General features: G+C 45.3%; 1 protein-coding gene across 1 annotated transcript; it reads right to left on the reverse strand.

Annotated features, from left to right (window-relative positions):
• Nucleotides 1-255: 255 nt before the first annotated feature.
• Nucleotides 256-8111, reverse strand: LOC146219469 (uncharacterized). The gene is made up of 10 exons (XM_084694359.1): nucleotides 5453-8111; nucleotides 5105-5199; nucleotides 4883-4995; nucleotides 4636-4681; nucleotides 4364-4465; nucleotides 3515-4018; nucleotides 3297-3377; nucleotides 1313-3193; nucleotides 1116-1158; nucleotides 256-988 (listed from the first exon to the last, which is right to left on the reverse strand). Exons 2-10 carry the CDS (start codon nucleotides 5195-5197, stop codon nucleotides 870-872), a joined length of 2982 nt encoding a protein of 993 aa, XP_084550485.1. The 5' UTR covers nucleotides 5198-5199; nucleotides 5453-8111; the 3' UTR covers nucleotides 256-869.
• Between the last annotated feature and the right edge of the window lie 9640 nt (nucleotides 8112-17751).

Below are 17751 nucleotides of genomic sequence, written 5' to 3' on the forward strand. Positions count from 1 at the left end.
ATCCCAGAGTGTTTGTAAATATTGGTGTGTGTTTAATGTTTGTTTTGTTTTCATTGTTGACAAACAACAATCCTGTCTTTGATCTCATTTCCACTGAATGTGATTAACTAAATAGTGTCTGACAGCCTAAATAAGGAGAAATAAAGATGTTTTAGACTGGATGATAGAAGATATGCTGTGTGTTCGTTGGTGACCCAGTGGTCCTACACACACACACACGCGCACATACAATGTTAACACTACATTTAGGACCAGTAATAGGACATTGTTACCCACTTGAATATCCACTGTGTGTGTCTAGTGTGATCCCCTCTCCCCCTGACCTCTGGGTGCCGGTGGGGGTTGCTCAGGGGGAGGAGGGGGGGGGTCTAACTCACTGAGTGATAAAGAGGGGTGTTGGAAGGGGGGGTCTAACTCACTGAGTGATAAAGAGGGGTGTTGGGTTTGTGTGGTCTTTTTGTGGAGGGTCTAAAAGGGCTTTTGGTCTAATCCCTCTGCTGCATTGTGCGCCTTGTTACAAAACGTTTACATTGCAATGATGCCACATTTGAACTTTAATGTTCAAATGTTTGAATGCTGTACTTCAATTGTTTGGACCCTAGTGTAGCAGAGACTATATATTTTCATTGTGATGTATATATATATATATATAATACATGTATATTTGTAAATCAAAATAATGAACACTGACAAACATGCTATTTTCAGTAAATCCCCAGAAATAAAAAGTCAACAACAAAACAAGACATGGCTTCAAATGATATTTTCTTTTGTGCTCAGGCTCTGTGATGAACACAGGTTCTGTCCAAGGGGTCCATATTGATGATATTGCCTGGTCCTCAGGTCCCTCTCACTGTTGGGGAGCCTCTCTAGTCCTCCTCTTCTGAGGAGGCAGAGCAGCAGGTAAAGAGCTTCCTCATTCGACGGAGGAATCCTCTCACCCCCCCCCTTATCTCCTCCCCTCCATCCTTCTCCTGTTGTCCGCCCACTGAGGAGGAAAACCTGCATTAACACTGTATCTGCATGTTCTCCACACAGCTTCCTGGTATATCTGAGAAGTGTGTATGAAGTAGAACTTGTGCATGTAGCTTCCTGGTAGCTGAGAAGGTACTCACCAATGCAGCTCTCCTGATCCACGTCAGCTGGGACCTCACTGGTCTGTGAACAGACAATACTAAGCATGTAAGACCATAAACTATACTGTAGAGCAATGGCATCAACTTCCAAACTGAAGTATATTTATACCACATGTGCAATGGTAATATTCAGTCTGATGAAACTTGTCAACAAAAGAATTATGTCATGTTCACACCATGAGGAGTCTTGGAGCCTCCTGAGGGAAGACACCATGGATGCTCAGCAGTGGCTCATCTTCTAGAAGCAACAGCATCTTGGCAGAAGCTGCATCCAGGGTCTTGGTGCTGGTGAAGCCAGCCTCTAGATCCAGGGTCTTGGTGCTGGTGAGGCCAGCTTCTAGGGCCACTGTCTTGCTGCTTGTGAGGCCAGCCTCTAGATCCAGGGTCTTGTTTCTGGTGAGGCCAGCTTCTAGATCCAGGGTCTTGGTGCTGGTGAGGCCAGCCTCTAGATCCAGGGTCTTGGTGCTGGTGAGGCCAGCTTCTATGGCCAGGGTTTTGGTGCTGGTGAGGCCAGCCTCTAGATCCAGGGTCTTGGTGCTGGTGAGGCCAGCCTCTATATCCAAGGTCTTGGTGCTGGTGAGGCCAGCCTCTAGATCCAGGGTTTTGGTGCTGGTGAGGCCAGCTTCTAGGGCCACGGTCTTGGTGCTGGTGAGGCCAGCTTCTATGGCCAGGGTTTTGGTGCTGGTGAGGCCAGCCTCTAGATCCAGGGTCTTGGTGCTGGTGAGGCCAGCATCTAGATCAAGGGTCTTAGTGCTGGTGAGGCCAGCTTCCAGGGCCGGGGTTGTGGTGCTTGTGAGGCCAGCCTCTAGATCCAGGGTCTTGGTGCTGGTGAGGCCAGCTTCTATGGCCAGGGTTTTGGTGCTGGTGAGGCCAGCCTCTTGATCCAAGGTCTTGGTGCTGGTGAGGCCAGACTCTAGATCCAAGGTCTTGGTGCTGGTGAGGCCAGCCTCTAGATCTAGGGTTTTGGTGCTGGTGAGGCCAGCTTCTAGGGCCACGGTCTTGCTGCTAGTAAGGCCAGCTTCCAGGGCCGGGGTTGTGGTGCTTGTGAGGCCAGCCTCTAGATCCAGGGTCTTGGTGCTCGTGAGGCCAGCCTCTAGATCCAGGGTCTTGGTGCTTGTGAGGCCAGCCTCTAGATCCAGGGTCTTGGTGCTGGTGAGGCCAGCTTCAAGGGCCAGGGTCTTGGTGCTGGTGAGGCCAGCTTCCAGGCGCAGGGTCCTGGTGCTGGTGAGGCCAGCTTCCAGGGCCAGGGTCTTGGTGCTGGTGAGGCCAGCTTCAAGGGCCAGGGTCTTGGTGCTGATGAGGCCAGCTTCTAGACCCAGGGTCTTGGTGCTGGTGGTGCCAGCTTCTAAGGCCAAGGTCTTGGTGCTGGTGAGGCCAGCCTCTATATCCAGGGTCTTGCTGCTGGTGAGGCCAGCTTCCAGGGCCGGGGTCTTGGTGCTGATGAGGCCAGCCTCTAGGGCCACGGTCTTGCTGCTGGTGAGGCCAGCCTCTAGATCCAGGGTCTTGGTGCTGGTGAGGCCAGCCTCTAGATCCAGGGTGTTGGTGCTGGTGAGGCCAGCCTCTAGATCCAGGGTCTTGGTGCTGGTGAGGCCAGCCTCTAGATCCAGGGTCTTGGTGCTGGTGAGGCCAGCTTCTATGGCCAGGTTCTTGGTGCTGGTGAGGCCAGCTTCTAAGGCCAAGGTCTTGGTGCTGGTGGTGCCAGCTTCTAAGGCCAAGGTCTTGGTGCTGGTGAGGCCAGCCTCTAGATCCAGGGTATTGGTGCTGGTGAGGCCAGCTTCCAGGGCCAGGGTCTTGGTGCTGGTGAGGCCAGCTTCTAAGGCCAGCTTTGAGGCCTTGCCTCTTTCCAGCTTCCCCTCAGCAGCATGAGCCCCAGCCTCCCTCAGGGTGAGGTCGAGGCCAGACTCAGCCAGAGAAGCTGTGGACAGCTGTGATGCAGTCAGATGTCTGGTCTGACTGGTCTTCATGTCACCTCCAGCACTGGCCAGGGCCTTGATGTCCTTCTGGTCCTGGATGATGGCCTTGATGGTGAGGCCTTTCTCCATTGAGGTAGACCAAGACTGGAGGGAGAATTAAGGTTCAGTTGCCATTGAAAACAATCTCCCATTTGGTCACGATTACACTGAACCCAAAGCCAACTATGAATCAATCTGCTTTCTTCACCTTTTCTGCCTGGGGATCAGTGGCCACGGTGATGCTCTCCTTGAGGCTGAAGGAGCTCTCAGCACCTGGCTTGTTATGACCCTGTTGATAGACAGTTCAAACAGTGAGACTTAGTTTAAGAGCTAGTTTATGCCCACCTGTTCTGGAGCTGTCGTGAGACAAACATGAAATGTGAGTGATTTTGACATCTACAAGCTACAGACTGAAAACACAATGACCTTGTTCCCCCTTGCCAACTCATCGACCACCTTCCTGGTTGCCTCCAGAGAATGCAGGTTGTAGCTGTCATTCAGCAGGCAGAAAGTGGTAGACTCCACCTCAAACCTGTCAAAGACAGCCTTCACCACATCCCGGGCCAGAGCTGAGGTGATGAACACAATCTTGTGCATCGGGACGTCCCCGTACGGAGCCAGGACAGAGGTGACGGTGTCCTTCAGCAGCCACCGGATCTCCTCCATGGCGGCCTTGGCCCTCAGCCCGTCTACGGAGGTCCAGGTGGTTCCTCCCTGTGTACCTCCACTCAGCAGGTGGCGGAAGGTGATGGTGACCAGCCTGGGGGTGAGCTCTCCAGTTTCCTGCAAGAGACTGGGAGCTCCGGGGACCTCAGAGGTGGAGTGAGAGGGCATCAGGCTGTGAGGAAGGCCAGAGAGCAGATGTCGGACCTCTGTCTCTACAGACGGTCTGAACATCTTCATGCTCCTACGAAGTCCCTCCATGGTGACCTTCACCAGAGAAAAATAGAAGAGAGTTAGAGAGAGAGAGAGAGAGAGAGATAGAGAGAGTGAGAGAGAGCGCGAGGAGAGAGAGAGCGCGAGGAGAGAGAGAGCGCGAGGAGAGAGAGAGAGAGAGAGAGAGTGAGAGCGCGAGGAGAGAGAGAGAGAGCGCGAGGAGAGAGAGAGAGCGCGAGGAGAGAGAGAGAGAGAGATAGAGAGAGAGACAGCACGAGGAGAGAGAGAGGGATGGAGAGGGAGGGAGAGAGAGAGAGAGTTGTCAGTCAGGGAAATAAAGGAAATCCTTTGTTACAGAATTTGAAGTACTGTTTCTCTACACCAGGTTGTTGTCCATACCTTTCTGCCAAACAGCCCAGAGAGACGACACTCCTTCTCGGTCTCTCTAAGAATCTCCTGCTGGATTTTCAGAAGCTGGTCGCGTCTCTTCATATACCAGACCTGAGTACAGAAACACCATCAAAAGATCAATTCTGTGCAATCACACACTAACACCTTGAATACATTAATGTAACTTGCACTGTTACTGTCTTCAATATAGAGACCGTAATACGAGTCTTTGGTTCTCTGGGAGTTTGTACTGTGAACAAGGTCCACTATGAAGCTTTTACCCTTATGGCAGTCAGCTGTCGCAAGTCTTGATTGCAGGCCCGACACCTTCAAAGTAGAAGAAATAAAGAGCAAACCATCCCTTTTTGAATGATAATTGTTCTCTCTCTGTCTCTCTGTCTCTCTCTCTCTCTATCTCTCATAAACACACTCTCATACACACATATTCACACACAACAATCACATATACATATATGTGCACAGACATGTATTTTGTAACTCCCCAGAGAAAGACTAAGCCTGTCTCACTTGCTGATGAAGCATTCTTCCCCAGAGAGCCACTCGGTGATGTCCTTAAGAGTAACAGAGGATGGAACCGCTCCTTGCTCCAGTAAGGACATGAACTGCCTCATGGTTGTTTTCTGGGAGACAGTTGTGTCAATGTCTATGCCAGTCATCATATATAATGCCACTGTCGTGAAGCACAGTGATACTGTTGCATTTGGTTATAGTTTATCACCACAATCTTACCTCATCCAGACATTCTGGTGGTGTCAAAAAGTCATACAGCTCAGTGAACTTCACAGGAGCATGTGGATCAATGGTGGGAAGTTCCCAATTCATGGCTGCAGGTCGGTGTGGAGAGAAACATGTGTATCAAGACTACAGGGAGTAACATTGGTGTACAGGTTTGGTAATATTATGTTTTTATATCTAATTATTTGTGTTGAAATATTGTTTTTGAGGACAAAAAAACACACTACATGAGACTGGTCTCCTGTTGAGACACCAAAAGTCATGAATAGGCCTATACAGTTTGAACATAGTACATTGTTTTGTACATACTGTAGGCAATAACCTTCTTTGGTGTTAACTTACCTCGCAGTGAATGAGGAATTTGTTGGTTTGTCTTTCGTTTTGTGTATAATTGTAATTGTAAAGAGGCAGTGCTTGTCTTGTGTCGATGATTTCTGCTGTGTTTGGTACATCATATTCATGGTAACTTTAGAATGGAATGTTCGACACTGTGATTCATTCATTGTGACAATGGTTTGGAATTCCATCAAAAGTGTTTGATCTTCTTGGGATTGTCATGGATACAAATAAATAAATAAAACATTTTAACACCCTAAAGCCTAGTTTATACTTATGTCGCCGACACTTTTGAAATGGTCGCCGATGAAAAAAAAGTGTCGCTCAGGCTGCTGCATTTATACTTCAGAAAACAGTCGCCTGTGCTCAAGGTTCGCGTGACATAAACGGAATCATTTTACTGTTACATTCGTAGCTATGGTTACATTGTTTATGCTTTACCCTAGGTGATCGATCGGAGAAAATGGCTGTAGCTAATTTTGAGAGGCATTATAAAGGTGTGGATATGTTCTAACTTGCTATGCCAATCTCTCCTATATTCCTTCCATCTTATACAGCTGTTGATCGTTTACAAAAAATTCAAAACAATGCAGTCAACGACGCGTGCCGTCTATCTAGCCAATCACACTTGCGCGACACTGTGACGACATCAGCGCCAGTAGAAATTTCTCCTGGTAGGCGACACTTTCAAGCGACGGTTAAAAATGTCGACCGTGACGTCATTTCTGTCGGCGACCTTTTCAAAAGTGTCTGCGACCTAAGTATAAATTGGGCTTAATAGGTCATCTTTTATTAAGTTAATGTTAAAAATCACAATATTTACCAAGATCTTTTAAATTCTTATTGCTATTCAAAAACATGCATGTCACAATAATCGCTATTCCAAGAAATTCTCAAAAACAAAATGTACATGTAATTGATCATCAAGATTTTACTGCTAACTAAACTGTCATCCATCATGGGGAATCAAACATAGGTTTTAACAAATTAAATGTGACAAAAGACTGTTGGTGTGATAGATTGATTTTGTGGTTGATTTATTTTATTTTGAAATCTGGGGAGTATTCCAGGTAGCGGGTTTAACAAACTCTGAGATTAACCCTGAACTCTGAGTTGAGTTACTCTAACATGGGAAACTCAGAAAATTCGGTTCCAGAAAAGCTGATATGAATTTGTTAACTCAACTCTGAGTACGGCTACTCTGAGTTCACCGCGTGCATGAATACTACCAAATCCAACATCTATGGAGCTCCAATACTAGAATTCACCATGGCAACCGACGACAAAAAACGTCATATTTCACCACACTTTAAATATAAGTTTTATTTCGTGTTCATGCATCAATCTGAGCACATATTCCGGAAAAAAGCGTGGGAGACAATTTCTGCCGAGTCAATGCATTACTATTGGAATGCAATAGCCAGTCCGTACATTGAACATTTAACCCCACTGTCCAGTTAATATTACAGGAGAAAAAGTTGTGGACTTAATAAAATAGCATGTTCAATGTTATATTACATATAAAACATACTACGAACAGGTAATGCATATGTTGCTTATAGGCTACGCTTGTGATTGTAGCCTCGACGTCACCATGGTTTTAATCATATTCGACATGATACAAAGTTTAAATATCAATTGGTGCCTATTTCAACTTGTAGTAGCAGTTTCCCTCAACAGAATGCTTTTTATCAAAGGATGATGATGATGATTAAGATGACGAAGAGACATTACTGCTGCCGCAGAAATGGATGCAGAGAATTACTATGTATGGTAGCTACTGGGAGTTCTCTCTCCATGTACTTTTATTTACATGCTTTTTTTGTATTTGTCAGTTACACTGACATTATGAGAATATTGAATATGAAAACAATTTGCATATTCTGACAACAGGGCATGCTGTATACAGTGAGATGTTCATTTAATGGCAGGTGAATTTTTATGTGGAACAGTGAAATGTAGCTAATGTAATCTCATGTTACAAGTAAATTAGTTGTACAAACTGCACCTTGTGAAGAAAGTGCCAAAAACTGACCAAGAGATGGTGTAGGCCTACTTAGGGTAGAAGAATAAAGGCTAATCTCGAAAAAGATTTACTGGAACACCAGTTACGAGAGGATGCATGGTCACAGGTGATGTTAATTGTAGGAACAATAACCTACATCAATATTAATTGTTGAATTTTCTGAATTTCTATTTTGACCAAGAGATGTTGTACATAGGGCAGAAGAATAAAGGCTGATCTTGTAAGGCTATCCACCTGCCCCCAGCTCTCTTATGGTAAAATATGGAGTTACTGGATGGAGTCTCAACTTGATGGCTCTCACATCTTTGTAACTTACTGTAGCATTGCTAGACATGTTGATAAGTAAGGGTCAAGATTCTGGTGTGATTGTAGTTGTTCTTGGGTATAAACGGAATTGTGAAGCATTGTTCTGTGGATTCTTGATCTCCTGAGACCTTCTTCTCAGCTCTGGCTTGTCCTAGGCCTACTACTTCTTCCTCACCTCATGCTTTCTATCTCTGGTTTACAATAATCATGGTAGAGTAGGCATAAGAGTTAACTTCATTGATTGCATTCATTTGCAATATGATAAAATGATTATATTATTTAACCTTAATTTGACCATTCCTGCTCTGGTTTAACCCAAAGAGTCAAATAACTGTAATTCCATTGGCATTATTTGGTTAATGTTAATACACTGTTCAGTTTCCCATCTTCCTTCAAACCATAGGGGAATTCGTTTCGGTTGTTTGGCCAATATATTGACCCCCGACAATGTTGAAATAGATTTGCTGAAACAACAGTTACAGGACGGTAGCCTACATCATGTAAATTGTAGGAATTATATGAATCATGTAAATTGTAGGACCTATAGCCGATAGAAATAAGCTACATTGTTAGATTTCTATTTGTAGGCAATAAAGAAGACCAAATACAATTTCAAATATAACTGCAAGCAGTAATGGCGGATTCCTCCAAACACTGCGAACCATTGAAAAATGTTTATTTTTGACAAATTGTAACTGTATAGAAAAATTTATGCTGCAGAATTACCAATGGCATACCAAATCTGAAATGCAATACCATCAAGATCCACAAGGGCCTTTATTTCAAGCCAGTAAGTGAAGGAAGGGGGCTTGGTGAGCTTATCCATTCCAGAAAGCCTTGTATCTTTATGCATTAAGGCGTGGCCTGTAGCGCCACCTATGGGTAATGGTGGGCCATTTGTGGTGTGGTAGTTACTCTTGGCCTATACTATTAATGTTTCAGGATTTTAAAAACTTTTTACCATTGCATATAAAATCGGAAATGCAATACCAACAGGATCCACATGGGCTTTGGGTAAAGTGTGGTAGTTACTCTTGGCCTGTACTGTCAATGTGTCAGGATTTGGAGACCTTTTTACTATTGCATACAAAGTAGGAAATGCAATGACACCAAGGTCCTCTAGGGCCTATGCTGATATTCAAGGAATGAGTGGGGGCTTGGTCAGCCCACACAGTCCTGATATGTTGCGTGTGTGTCTTGCCAAGCCCGCGCGTGTCAAGGGAAGAATGAGTGTGTGAGAATTTGGAGCATGCGCGGGGAGGAGCAGGGGACACATTTCATTGTAAATTTCCCTAGAAATTAGCCAAGCATGCATGTTTCAAAGATTCACCAAAAATCGACCTTTTATCTTAGAGTCAACTTTTTCTCAGATTTGTGTACTAATCCATCCATGAGTCACCACCTTACCGCGGTGGAGGGGTTTGCGTGTCCTAGTGATCCTGGAAGCTATGTTGTCGGGGGCTTTATGCCCCTGGTAGGGTCTCCCAAGGCAAACAGGTTCCAGGTGAAAGACCAGACAAAGCGTGGCTCAAAAAACCAACCATGAAGAAACACAACAATGGTTCTCAGTTGCCCCTGCCCGGAAGCGGGTCACCGGGGCCCTCCCCTGGAACCAGGCCCGGGGGTGGGGCTCGATGGCGAGCGCCTGGTGGCCGGGCCTTTTCCCACGGTGCATGTCGCGGCGGTAACCCTCGGACCCGGTGGTGGACTCCGGAGGTGAGGGATGCCGTCAAGCTGAAGAAGGAGGCCTATCGGGCTTTATTGGCTGGTAGGACTCCTGAGGCAGCTGATGTGTACCGGCAGGCCAAGCGGAACGCGGCTTTGGCGGTCGCGGAGGCAAAAACCCGAGCATGGGAGGAGTTTGGCGAGGCCATGGAGAATGACTTCCGAACGGCTTCAAAAAGGTTCTGGAACACCATACGGCGACTCAGGAGGGGGAAGCAGTGCTCTGTCAACACTGTATACGGTGGGGACGGTGCGCTGCTGACTTCGACGGGGGACGTCCTGGATCGGTGGAAGGAATACTTTGAAGACCTCCTTAATTCCACCAACACGCTTTCCGACGTGGAGGCAGAGTCTGGGGACATCGGGGGGGGCCCTTCTATCTCTGGGGCCGAGGTCGCCGAGGTGGTTGAAAAGCTCCGCGGTGGCAGGGCCCCTGGGGTGGACAAGGTCCGCCCGGAGTTCCTTAAGGCTCTGGATGTTGTAGGGCTGTCTTGGTTGACACGACTCTGCAACATCGCGTGGACATCGGGGACAGTGCCTCTGGACTGGCAGACCGGGGTGGTGGTTCCCCTCTTTAAAAAGGGGGACCGGAGGGTGTGCTCCAACTTTAGGGGGATCCCACTCCTCAGCCTCCCTGGGAAAGTCTATTCAGGGGTCCTGGAGAGGAGGGTCCGCCGGATTGTCGAACCTCGGATTCAGGAGGAGCAATGTGGTTTTCGTCCTGGCCGTGGAACAGTGGACCAGCTCTATACCCTCCGCGGAGTCCTGGAGGGTACATGGGAGTTCGCCCAACCAGTCTACACATGTTTTGTGGATTTGGAAAAGGCGTTCGACCGTGTCCCTCGGGGGCTCATGTGGGGGGTGCTCCGAGAGTACGGGGTACCGGATTCCCTGATCGGGGCTGTCCGGTCCCTGTACGACCGGTGCCAGAGTTTGGTCCGCATTGCCGGTAGTAAGTCGAACTTGTTTCCGGTGAGGGTTGGACTCCGCCAGGGCTGCCCTATGTCACCGATTCTGTTCATTACCTATATGGACAGGATTTCTAGGCGCAGCCAGGATGTTGAGGGGGTCCGGTTTGGTGACCTCAGGATCGGGTCGCTGCTTTTTGCAGATGATGTGGTCCTGTTGGCTTCATCGGGCCGTGACCTTCAGCTCTCACTGGAGCGGTTCGCAACCGAATGTGAAGCGGCTGGGATGCGAATCAGCACCTCCAAATCTGAGGCCATGGTTATCGACCGGAAAAGGGTGGAGTGCCATCTCCGGGTCGGGGAGGAGATCCTGAACCAAGTGGAGGAGTTCAAGTACCTCGGGGTCTTGTTCACGAGTGAGGGAAGAATGGAGCGCGAGGTCGACAGGCGGATCGGTGCGGCGTCCGCAGTGATGCAGGCTCTGCATCGGTCCGTCGTGGTGAAGAAGGAGCTGAGTCGAAAGGCGAAGCTCTCTATTTACCAGTCGATCTACGTTCCTACCCTCACCTATGGTCACGAACTATGGGTAGTGACCAAAAGAACGAGATCGCGAATACAAGCGGCCGAAATGAGCTTTCTCCGCAGGGTGTCCGGGCTCTCCCTTAGAGATAGGGTGAGAAGCTCGGTCATCCGGGAGGGGCTCAGAGTAGAACCGCTGCTCCTCCGCGTCGAGAGGAGCCAGCTGAGGTGGCTCGGGCATCTGATTAGGATGCCTCCTGGACGCCTCCCTGGTGAGGTGTTCCGGGCACGTCCCACTGGGAAGAGGCCCCGGGGAAGACCCAGGACACGCTGGAGGGACTATGTCACTCGGCTGGCCTGGGAACGCCTCGGGGTCCCCCAGGAAGAGGTGGTGGAAGTGGCCGGGGAGAGGGAAGCCTGGGCCTCCCTGCTTAGGTCGTTGCCCCCGCGACCCGATCCCCGGACAAGCGGCAGATGACGACAACGACGACGACGACGACGACGACGACGACGTGTACTAAACATTCTCAAGAGTCTTCATATGAACTTGTTTGACTGGCTTACGTGTAAAGCATTGCGAACCATTGAAAAATGTTTATTCTTGACAAATTGTAACTGTATAGACAAATCAATGCTGCAGAATTTCCAATGGGATACCAAATCTGAAATGCAATAACATCAAGATCCACAAGGGCCTTTATTTCAAGCCAAGAAGTGAAGTGCTTTAATCTTCACAAGAAGTGAAGTGCTTTGTGCTTTAGGGTGTGGCCTGTAGCGACACCTATTGGTAATGGTGGGCCATTTGTGGTGTGGTAGTTACTCTTGGCCTATACTATCAATGTTTCAGGATGTTTTTAACTTTTTACCATTGCATACAAAATCGGAAATGCAATACCAACAAGATCCACATGGGCTTTTGTTAAAGTGTTGTTGTTACTGTTGGCCTTTACTATCAATGTTTCAGGATTTGGAGAACTTTTTACCATGGCAAACAAAATCTGAAATGCAATACCATCAAGATCCACAAGGCCTTTGCAAAAGACCAAGGAATGAGTGGGGGCTTGGTCAGCCCACACTCTCCTGAAATGTTGCGTGTGCGTCTTGCCAAGCCCGCGCGTGTGTCAAGGGAAGACCTATGGGTAATAGTGGGCCATTTGTGGTGTGGTAGTTACTCTTGGTCTATACTATCAATGTTTCAGGATTTTAATAACTTTTTACCATTGTATACAAAATCGGAAAAGCAATACCAACAAGATCCACATGGGCTTTTTGTTAAAGTATTTCTTTACCTATACTATCTATGTTTCAGGATTTTGAGACCTTTTTACCATTGCATACAAAATCGGAAATGCAATACCATCAAGATCCACATGGGCCTTTTTTTCAAGCCAATAAGTGAAGGGAGGGTGCTTGTTGAGCCTATCCATTCCAGAAAGCCTTGTATCTTTGTGCTTTTGGGCGTGGCCTGTAGCGCCACCTATGGGTAATGGTGGGCCATTTGTGGTGTGGTAGTTACTCTTGGTCTATACTATCAATGTTTCAGGATTTTTATAACTTTTTACCATTGCATACAAAATCGGAAATGCAATACCAACAAGATCCACATGGGCTTTTGTTAAAGTGTTTCTCGGCCTACACTATCAATGTTTCAGGATTTGAGACCTTTTTACCATTGCATACAAAATCGGAAATGCAATACCATCAAGAGCCACATGGGCCTTTGCTAAAGACCAAGGAATGAGTGGGGGCTTGGTCAGCCCACACTCTCCTGAAATGTTGCGTGTGCGTCTTGGCCGCGCGTGTGTCAAGGGAAGGCTGAGTGTGTGTGAGATTTTGGAGCACGCGCGGGGAGGAGCAAGGGAGACATTCATTGGAAATTTGCCTAGAAATTAGCCAAGCAAGCATGTTTCAAATATTCACCAAAAATCGACCTTTCATCTTACAGTCAACTTTTTCACAGATTTGTGTTATGAACATTCTCAAGAGTTTTCATATGAACTTGTGATTGAATCAGAGTATCAGTTTTTGAATGGCTGATGTGTAAAGCATAATTTTAGCGTTAGCGATAAGTTCAATTTGCTTTATATCAATCATTTTTTGAGATATGAATTTGCCTTTGCACATGGTAACATGTTGTAGTGTCTTCCTCCGATCTACCAAGTTTAGTGTTGATATCTCAAAGATTTGCTGAGACATGACTTCACATCCTGTTTTGCGGCTTTTCTGATGAATTTGATTGGCTGTACCGGACAGACGGTTATGAGGATCAAAATTCCTTTGATAACTTTTGTGAGGCTTGGTCTGAAGATCATCTCTGGTGATTTTGAAGAAGATATGACAAAAATTGTAGGAGGAGTAGGCTTTCAAAGGTTTTTGATAAAACCGGAAATGGCGGGAAATCTATATAACCGGAAATTAACGCCATGGTGTGCGTTGAACTCGGCTTGATCCAGGGAATCCAATGGTACCTCATTTTTGAAAATGAGTCATACGGTTCAAAAGTTGCGTGTGTAAACACAAGTCCAACTTTGACCCATTGGTGGCGCTAGAGTGGTCTAATGGGAGACATGAAACTTGGTGTACGTATAGAAGAAACTGTCCTTAATGAGTGTGCCAAATTTCACAAAAAGTTGTCGATGGGGTCTAGGGGCTGCCATTGACTCCCATGGTACAAGAATTACAAATAATAAAACCACCAATAACAATAGGTTTCCTCCTTACGGAGGAATCCTAATTATTTGTATTTATTTCAGTGCCAAAAGGCATTTGGTCAATTCTGAGTGCAAATCCACGGCGAGAAACACTATCGATGAAGACCCAGGGGCTGAGAATGTTGCTAAAATAAATTACAGATCGTGACAGGAAACGGTAACGTTAATTTAGGTATTCATCAGGGAATTAAAGTAGGCCTACATCAAACCGCAATCTTAAAATCGTCTCCCGGCGTATAACTAAGCGAATTAAATGTTGTTCGAGATCGCTCGGCTGAACCAGGAAATTATATGCCGTGTCTGCCAACGCTATCAGCTAAGAAAGTGGGAGGGGATCGGTAGAAACCAGAGTAAGGCATGGAAAACCTGCTAGCGAGTAGGTTAGTTTCAAGGAGTAAGTTACCATGGAAACTTACCAAAAGGATTTGTTACCTCTCTTTCTGGAACGTGGAACTCGCAGTATGCCTCTTTTCAGGGTTAAACAACTCAAAGTTTTCACTAAACCCGCTACTTGGAATACCCCCCTGATCAATAAGTTCAATAGGTATTAAAAACAGTCAAAGGGGCATATTCTGCTCTCGCTCTCGATTAATATAGCTTAGCAGATAGCTAACAATAAGTTCAAGTTCCTTGAAATAAAGTCCAGGATACAGTGTAGAGTTTAAACTTTGGTAAGGTTCCATTTACTTCAGATGATTTTGTAAAACTGCAGAAAAACATAGAAAACGAGGGGTTTTACAGTGTATTCTTAATGTAAAATGCTGTCGCGATTAGCATCGCCAAATTCAAGTTAAAACTGAACACTCAGAAACTAAACAAACATAGTTGCTATGCCACACAAGTTTTTTTTTTTAAGCTTTAAACAAATACTCACAGACTGAGACTTTCTCAGGATAACAAAGGAGAGAATTAACTGTATGCTGAGCTCTCTTGCTAGGGAGGACAAACTTCCGTTAATCAGCTTTGTGAAAAAGAGGCTAGTTTTACGACAGCGACTTTGGATGTAGCCTACTTTAACATGTTAGCCGATTAACCAGTACGAGTGAGATATGTAAACAGCTACATTAACAAAGCTCTTGTTTGTAAAATATGAAGTCTTAAATACGATGGGAACACATCACATAAACAATTCTAAAACGTCCGACACGCCAAATGTTGTCATTTTTTGTCAAGCGTCCCTGAAGCTCAAATTCCGAGTCTGAGTTCCATGAAGCTTTTCATTGCAGTGAATGGGTGCGGGCACTCATTGGGCATTAACTCAAATATCTCAGAAGTCCCAACTGGGAAATGTTAGCAGTTTTACAGTCCTGTAGAGGACATTTTCCTGAACAGATTGACATCAAGTTAAGGATGTGGCATTGAAGTTCAGGTTAGTAGCCAAGGGTGTAAAGACCACTTGGCCAATTACAGACATCTTGGAATTCTACGTTTGAGTTTTTTGGTGGATTTTCTTAAATAGTGACACAGTACATCTGTGTATTAGTTTGCTTAGGAAACGACTCTCATTTACACTTTAAATCACACACTAGACAGACACCAGTGTAACTGTAGTGAATAGTGATGGTACCTATACAGTACACATTTCTAAGGTGTAAGTTACCTCTTCTAAGCTTCTGAGCGAATAGTGTTTTTACTGTATGTACATTGTGACTGTCTCCTGACCAAGTAAGTGAGTTTAAACTTGTAGTATTGCGTTGTGTTGTTGCTAAATCTTGTGTATGGGTCTTCCCTTTTGGCACTTGTTTAGCTTTTTCACAATGTATGCTTCATGTTTTGGCTGCTTGCAATGTTTGGGACTATCTCGTTGTTATGTTCAGTGACCTATGCTCTTTTGTAAAGCTCTCTCTTGGAAGTCGCTTTGGATAAAAGCGTCTGCTAAATGAATAAATGTAAATGTAAATGTTCTAAGACACAAGACAGGTGTTGTCAACATCTACAACAGGCCTACAGCACTGGTAGCAATCTTTTGAGAAATATTTGATAAAGCAGACATGATGAGAGAGTATGATACATCAAGGGAGGAGGTTGATTGAGATTTGGGCTTCGAGACATTATTCTGCCAGACATACAGTAGTTGATGGAGTTGGATCAGATTCAGTACAGTAAGGCAAATGCAAGCATCTTATTGACAATGTCCATGCCAGGGGCGTTGTTAGACATACACCTCTACTGGGGTACAGGCCCTTTTTCATATCCCTCTTTTTCTTCCAAGCTTGCTGTGCACAATGCACTACTCGGCTATAGAAACTCCCCTTGCTTAACCCACCGTACAACAGTTCAAATACATTTAGTCATTTAGCAGGCACTCCAGAGCGACTTACAGTGAGATACGCAAGTTTGATATCAGCTTTAGCAGGGACATCAATAGTAAATGCGAGAGCATACATATTTTTCGCATTCATTTGAGCGCAAAATACTTTTGAGCTTCATGTAATATTGTTTTTCTGTTTTAGTCAAAATAAGATGATGGGTAGGCCTATCATTTAGAAAAAGGAGAATGACAAAATGATCTCTGCTCCCACGAACAAGCTCTAGTTATAGTAGCATACTTGTGCTTTCCAGTCAGTGTCTATTCTGATGGCCATACCAAGACTGGTCCTGCTTGAAAAGCATCCAACCCTCCAGTCTCCATTTTTGTTGCCATTGTTCTGAGAAGCCTTTTAAAAAGAAAACTAGTCACTGTCACTGTTGAGTTATCGTTCTTCGAGGCTAACCGATCAACTACATCCTCATACATCTGAACAACATTTGTAGACTCAGTACTGCTCATCTGCAAACCATGAAACTGTCGCGTCTTCTTGTTGTTTCTATGAGCCAGATGACAAGGATGGTCACAACTTGACTTATTTTGATGAGCCATCTTATTACGTACCACATACATACTTTCTTGTATCCACATACTAATTACATCATTATGTGGGCCTACTATACATGTTATATTTGACTTGTATGTAACAGCTATAGCCACGCGCCATCACAACAAGGCTCGTTTGCTACTCACCGGGCTCGAATGCACAACCTCCGACTTGCCAAGCGTGACCACTACCAACTACGCCAAAGAAAAGCTAGCTCTTTGTTGACGCGGGTGGCCTGTTACATACCCGAGGAGCAAGTTTCGTGGTTCTAACTCTGTTACATATAGCACAATACATTTCACCCTGTGTACATGTAAATGGTACTGTGTACATTTCCCACACTGTCAGTAAGATGCTTGATGCACTGATCAAAGTTATTGTAAGACTTATGTTAGACAAACAAAGTATTATTGTCAGTGTGGGAAATCACAGTGGTTTTTACATATACACAGAGGAAACACAGTTACATTTACAGATGAGCAGTTATGAGCCCATGGATGCCACTTTGGTGTTTGAGGATGTGGATGGTCAGTTTGCCTCAACTTCTAAGGAGAATGGTCAACAGTGAATGTGACTTGATGTTTTTTAAAGGCTTCTCATAGAACCAAGGTATAAAAACAGCAGACTAGAGTTTGATGCTTTTTAAGCAGGACAAGTCTTGGTAACACCAATCAAAACTAGATTCTGATTGGAAAGCACAGGTAAGCTACTACCCACTTCTAGCTTGTTTGTGAGAGCCTTTTGTCATTGCTTCTTTAATTTAAATGTTGTACTCGATCTAATACAACGTGGTAGTCATCAAGTTCGGATGTAGTAAACTATTATCAAAGCATTGCACTACTGCCAGAGCTCTTCAGTAATTTTGGATCTACATTTTCCCATAAAGGGGTTTAGTTGCCTTGCACATCAAACAAATGAAATACTCATTCAGCTTTGTCAGCTTCTCTTATACTCCTTTTATTTTAACCTCTCTCGATCCTATAGTTTTTGGTCCTACTACTAGCTTGCATGTTTTTAGATGTTCACCTGCTACAAATGAATGGGTTGTCTAAAGTTGGAAGCAAGATACCACTATTACATTTGCCCTTTGCGCCCCTCCCCCACCTGTCACAGGGCTGCTGTAACTTGCTAGCCAACCTTAACTGAGGGGACTGTTTGAAGTGGAATTAAAAAATGTTTATCTTTATGTATATTTGAGACCACACATTCGTAGTTGTACGTTTCCACTATATGTTAATGTATTTTGAGATCGATC

The sequence above is a fragment of the Hypomesus nipponensis genome, chromosome 28 (genome assembly GCF_054491055.1).
Source record: "Hypomesus nipponensis isolate SF chromosome 28, ASM5449105v1, whole genome shotgun sequence".
Lineage (NCBI taxonomy): Eukaryota > Metazoa > Chordata > Actinopteri > Osmeriformes > Osmeridae > Hypomesus > Hypomesus nipponensis.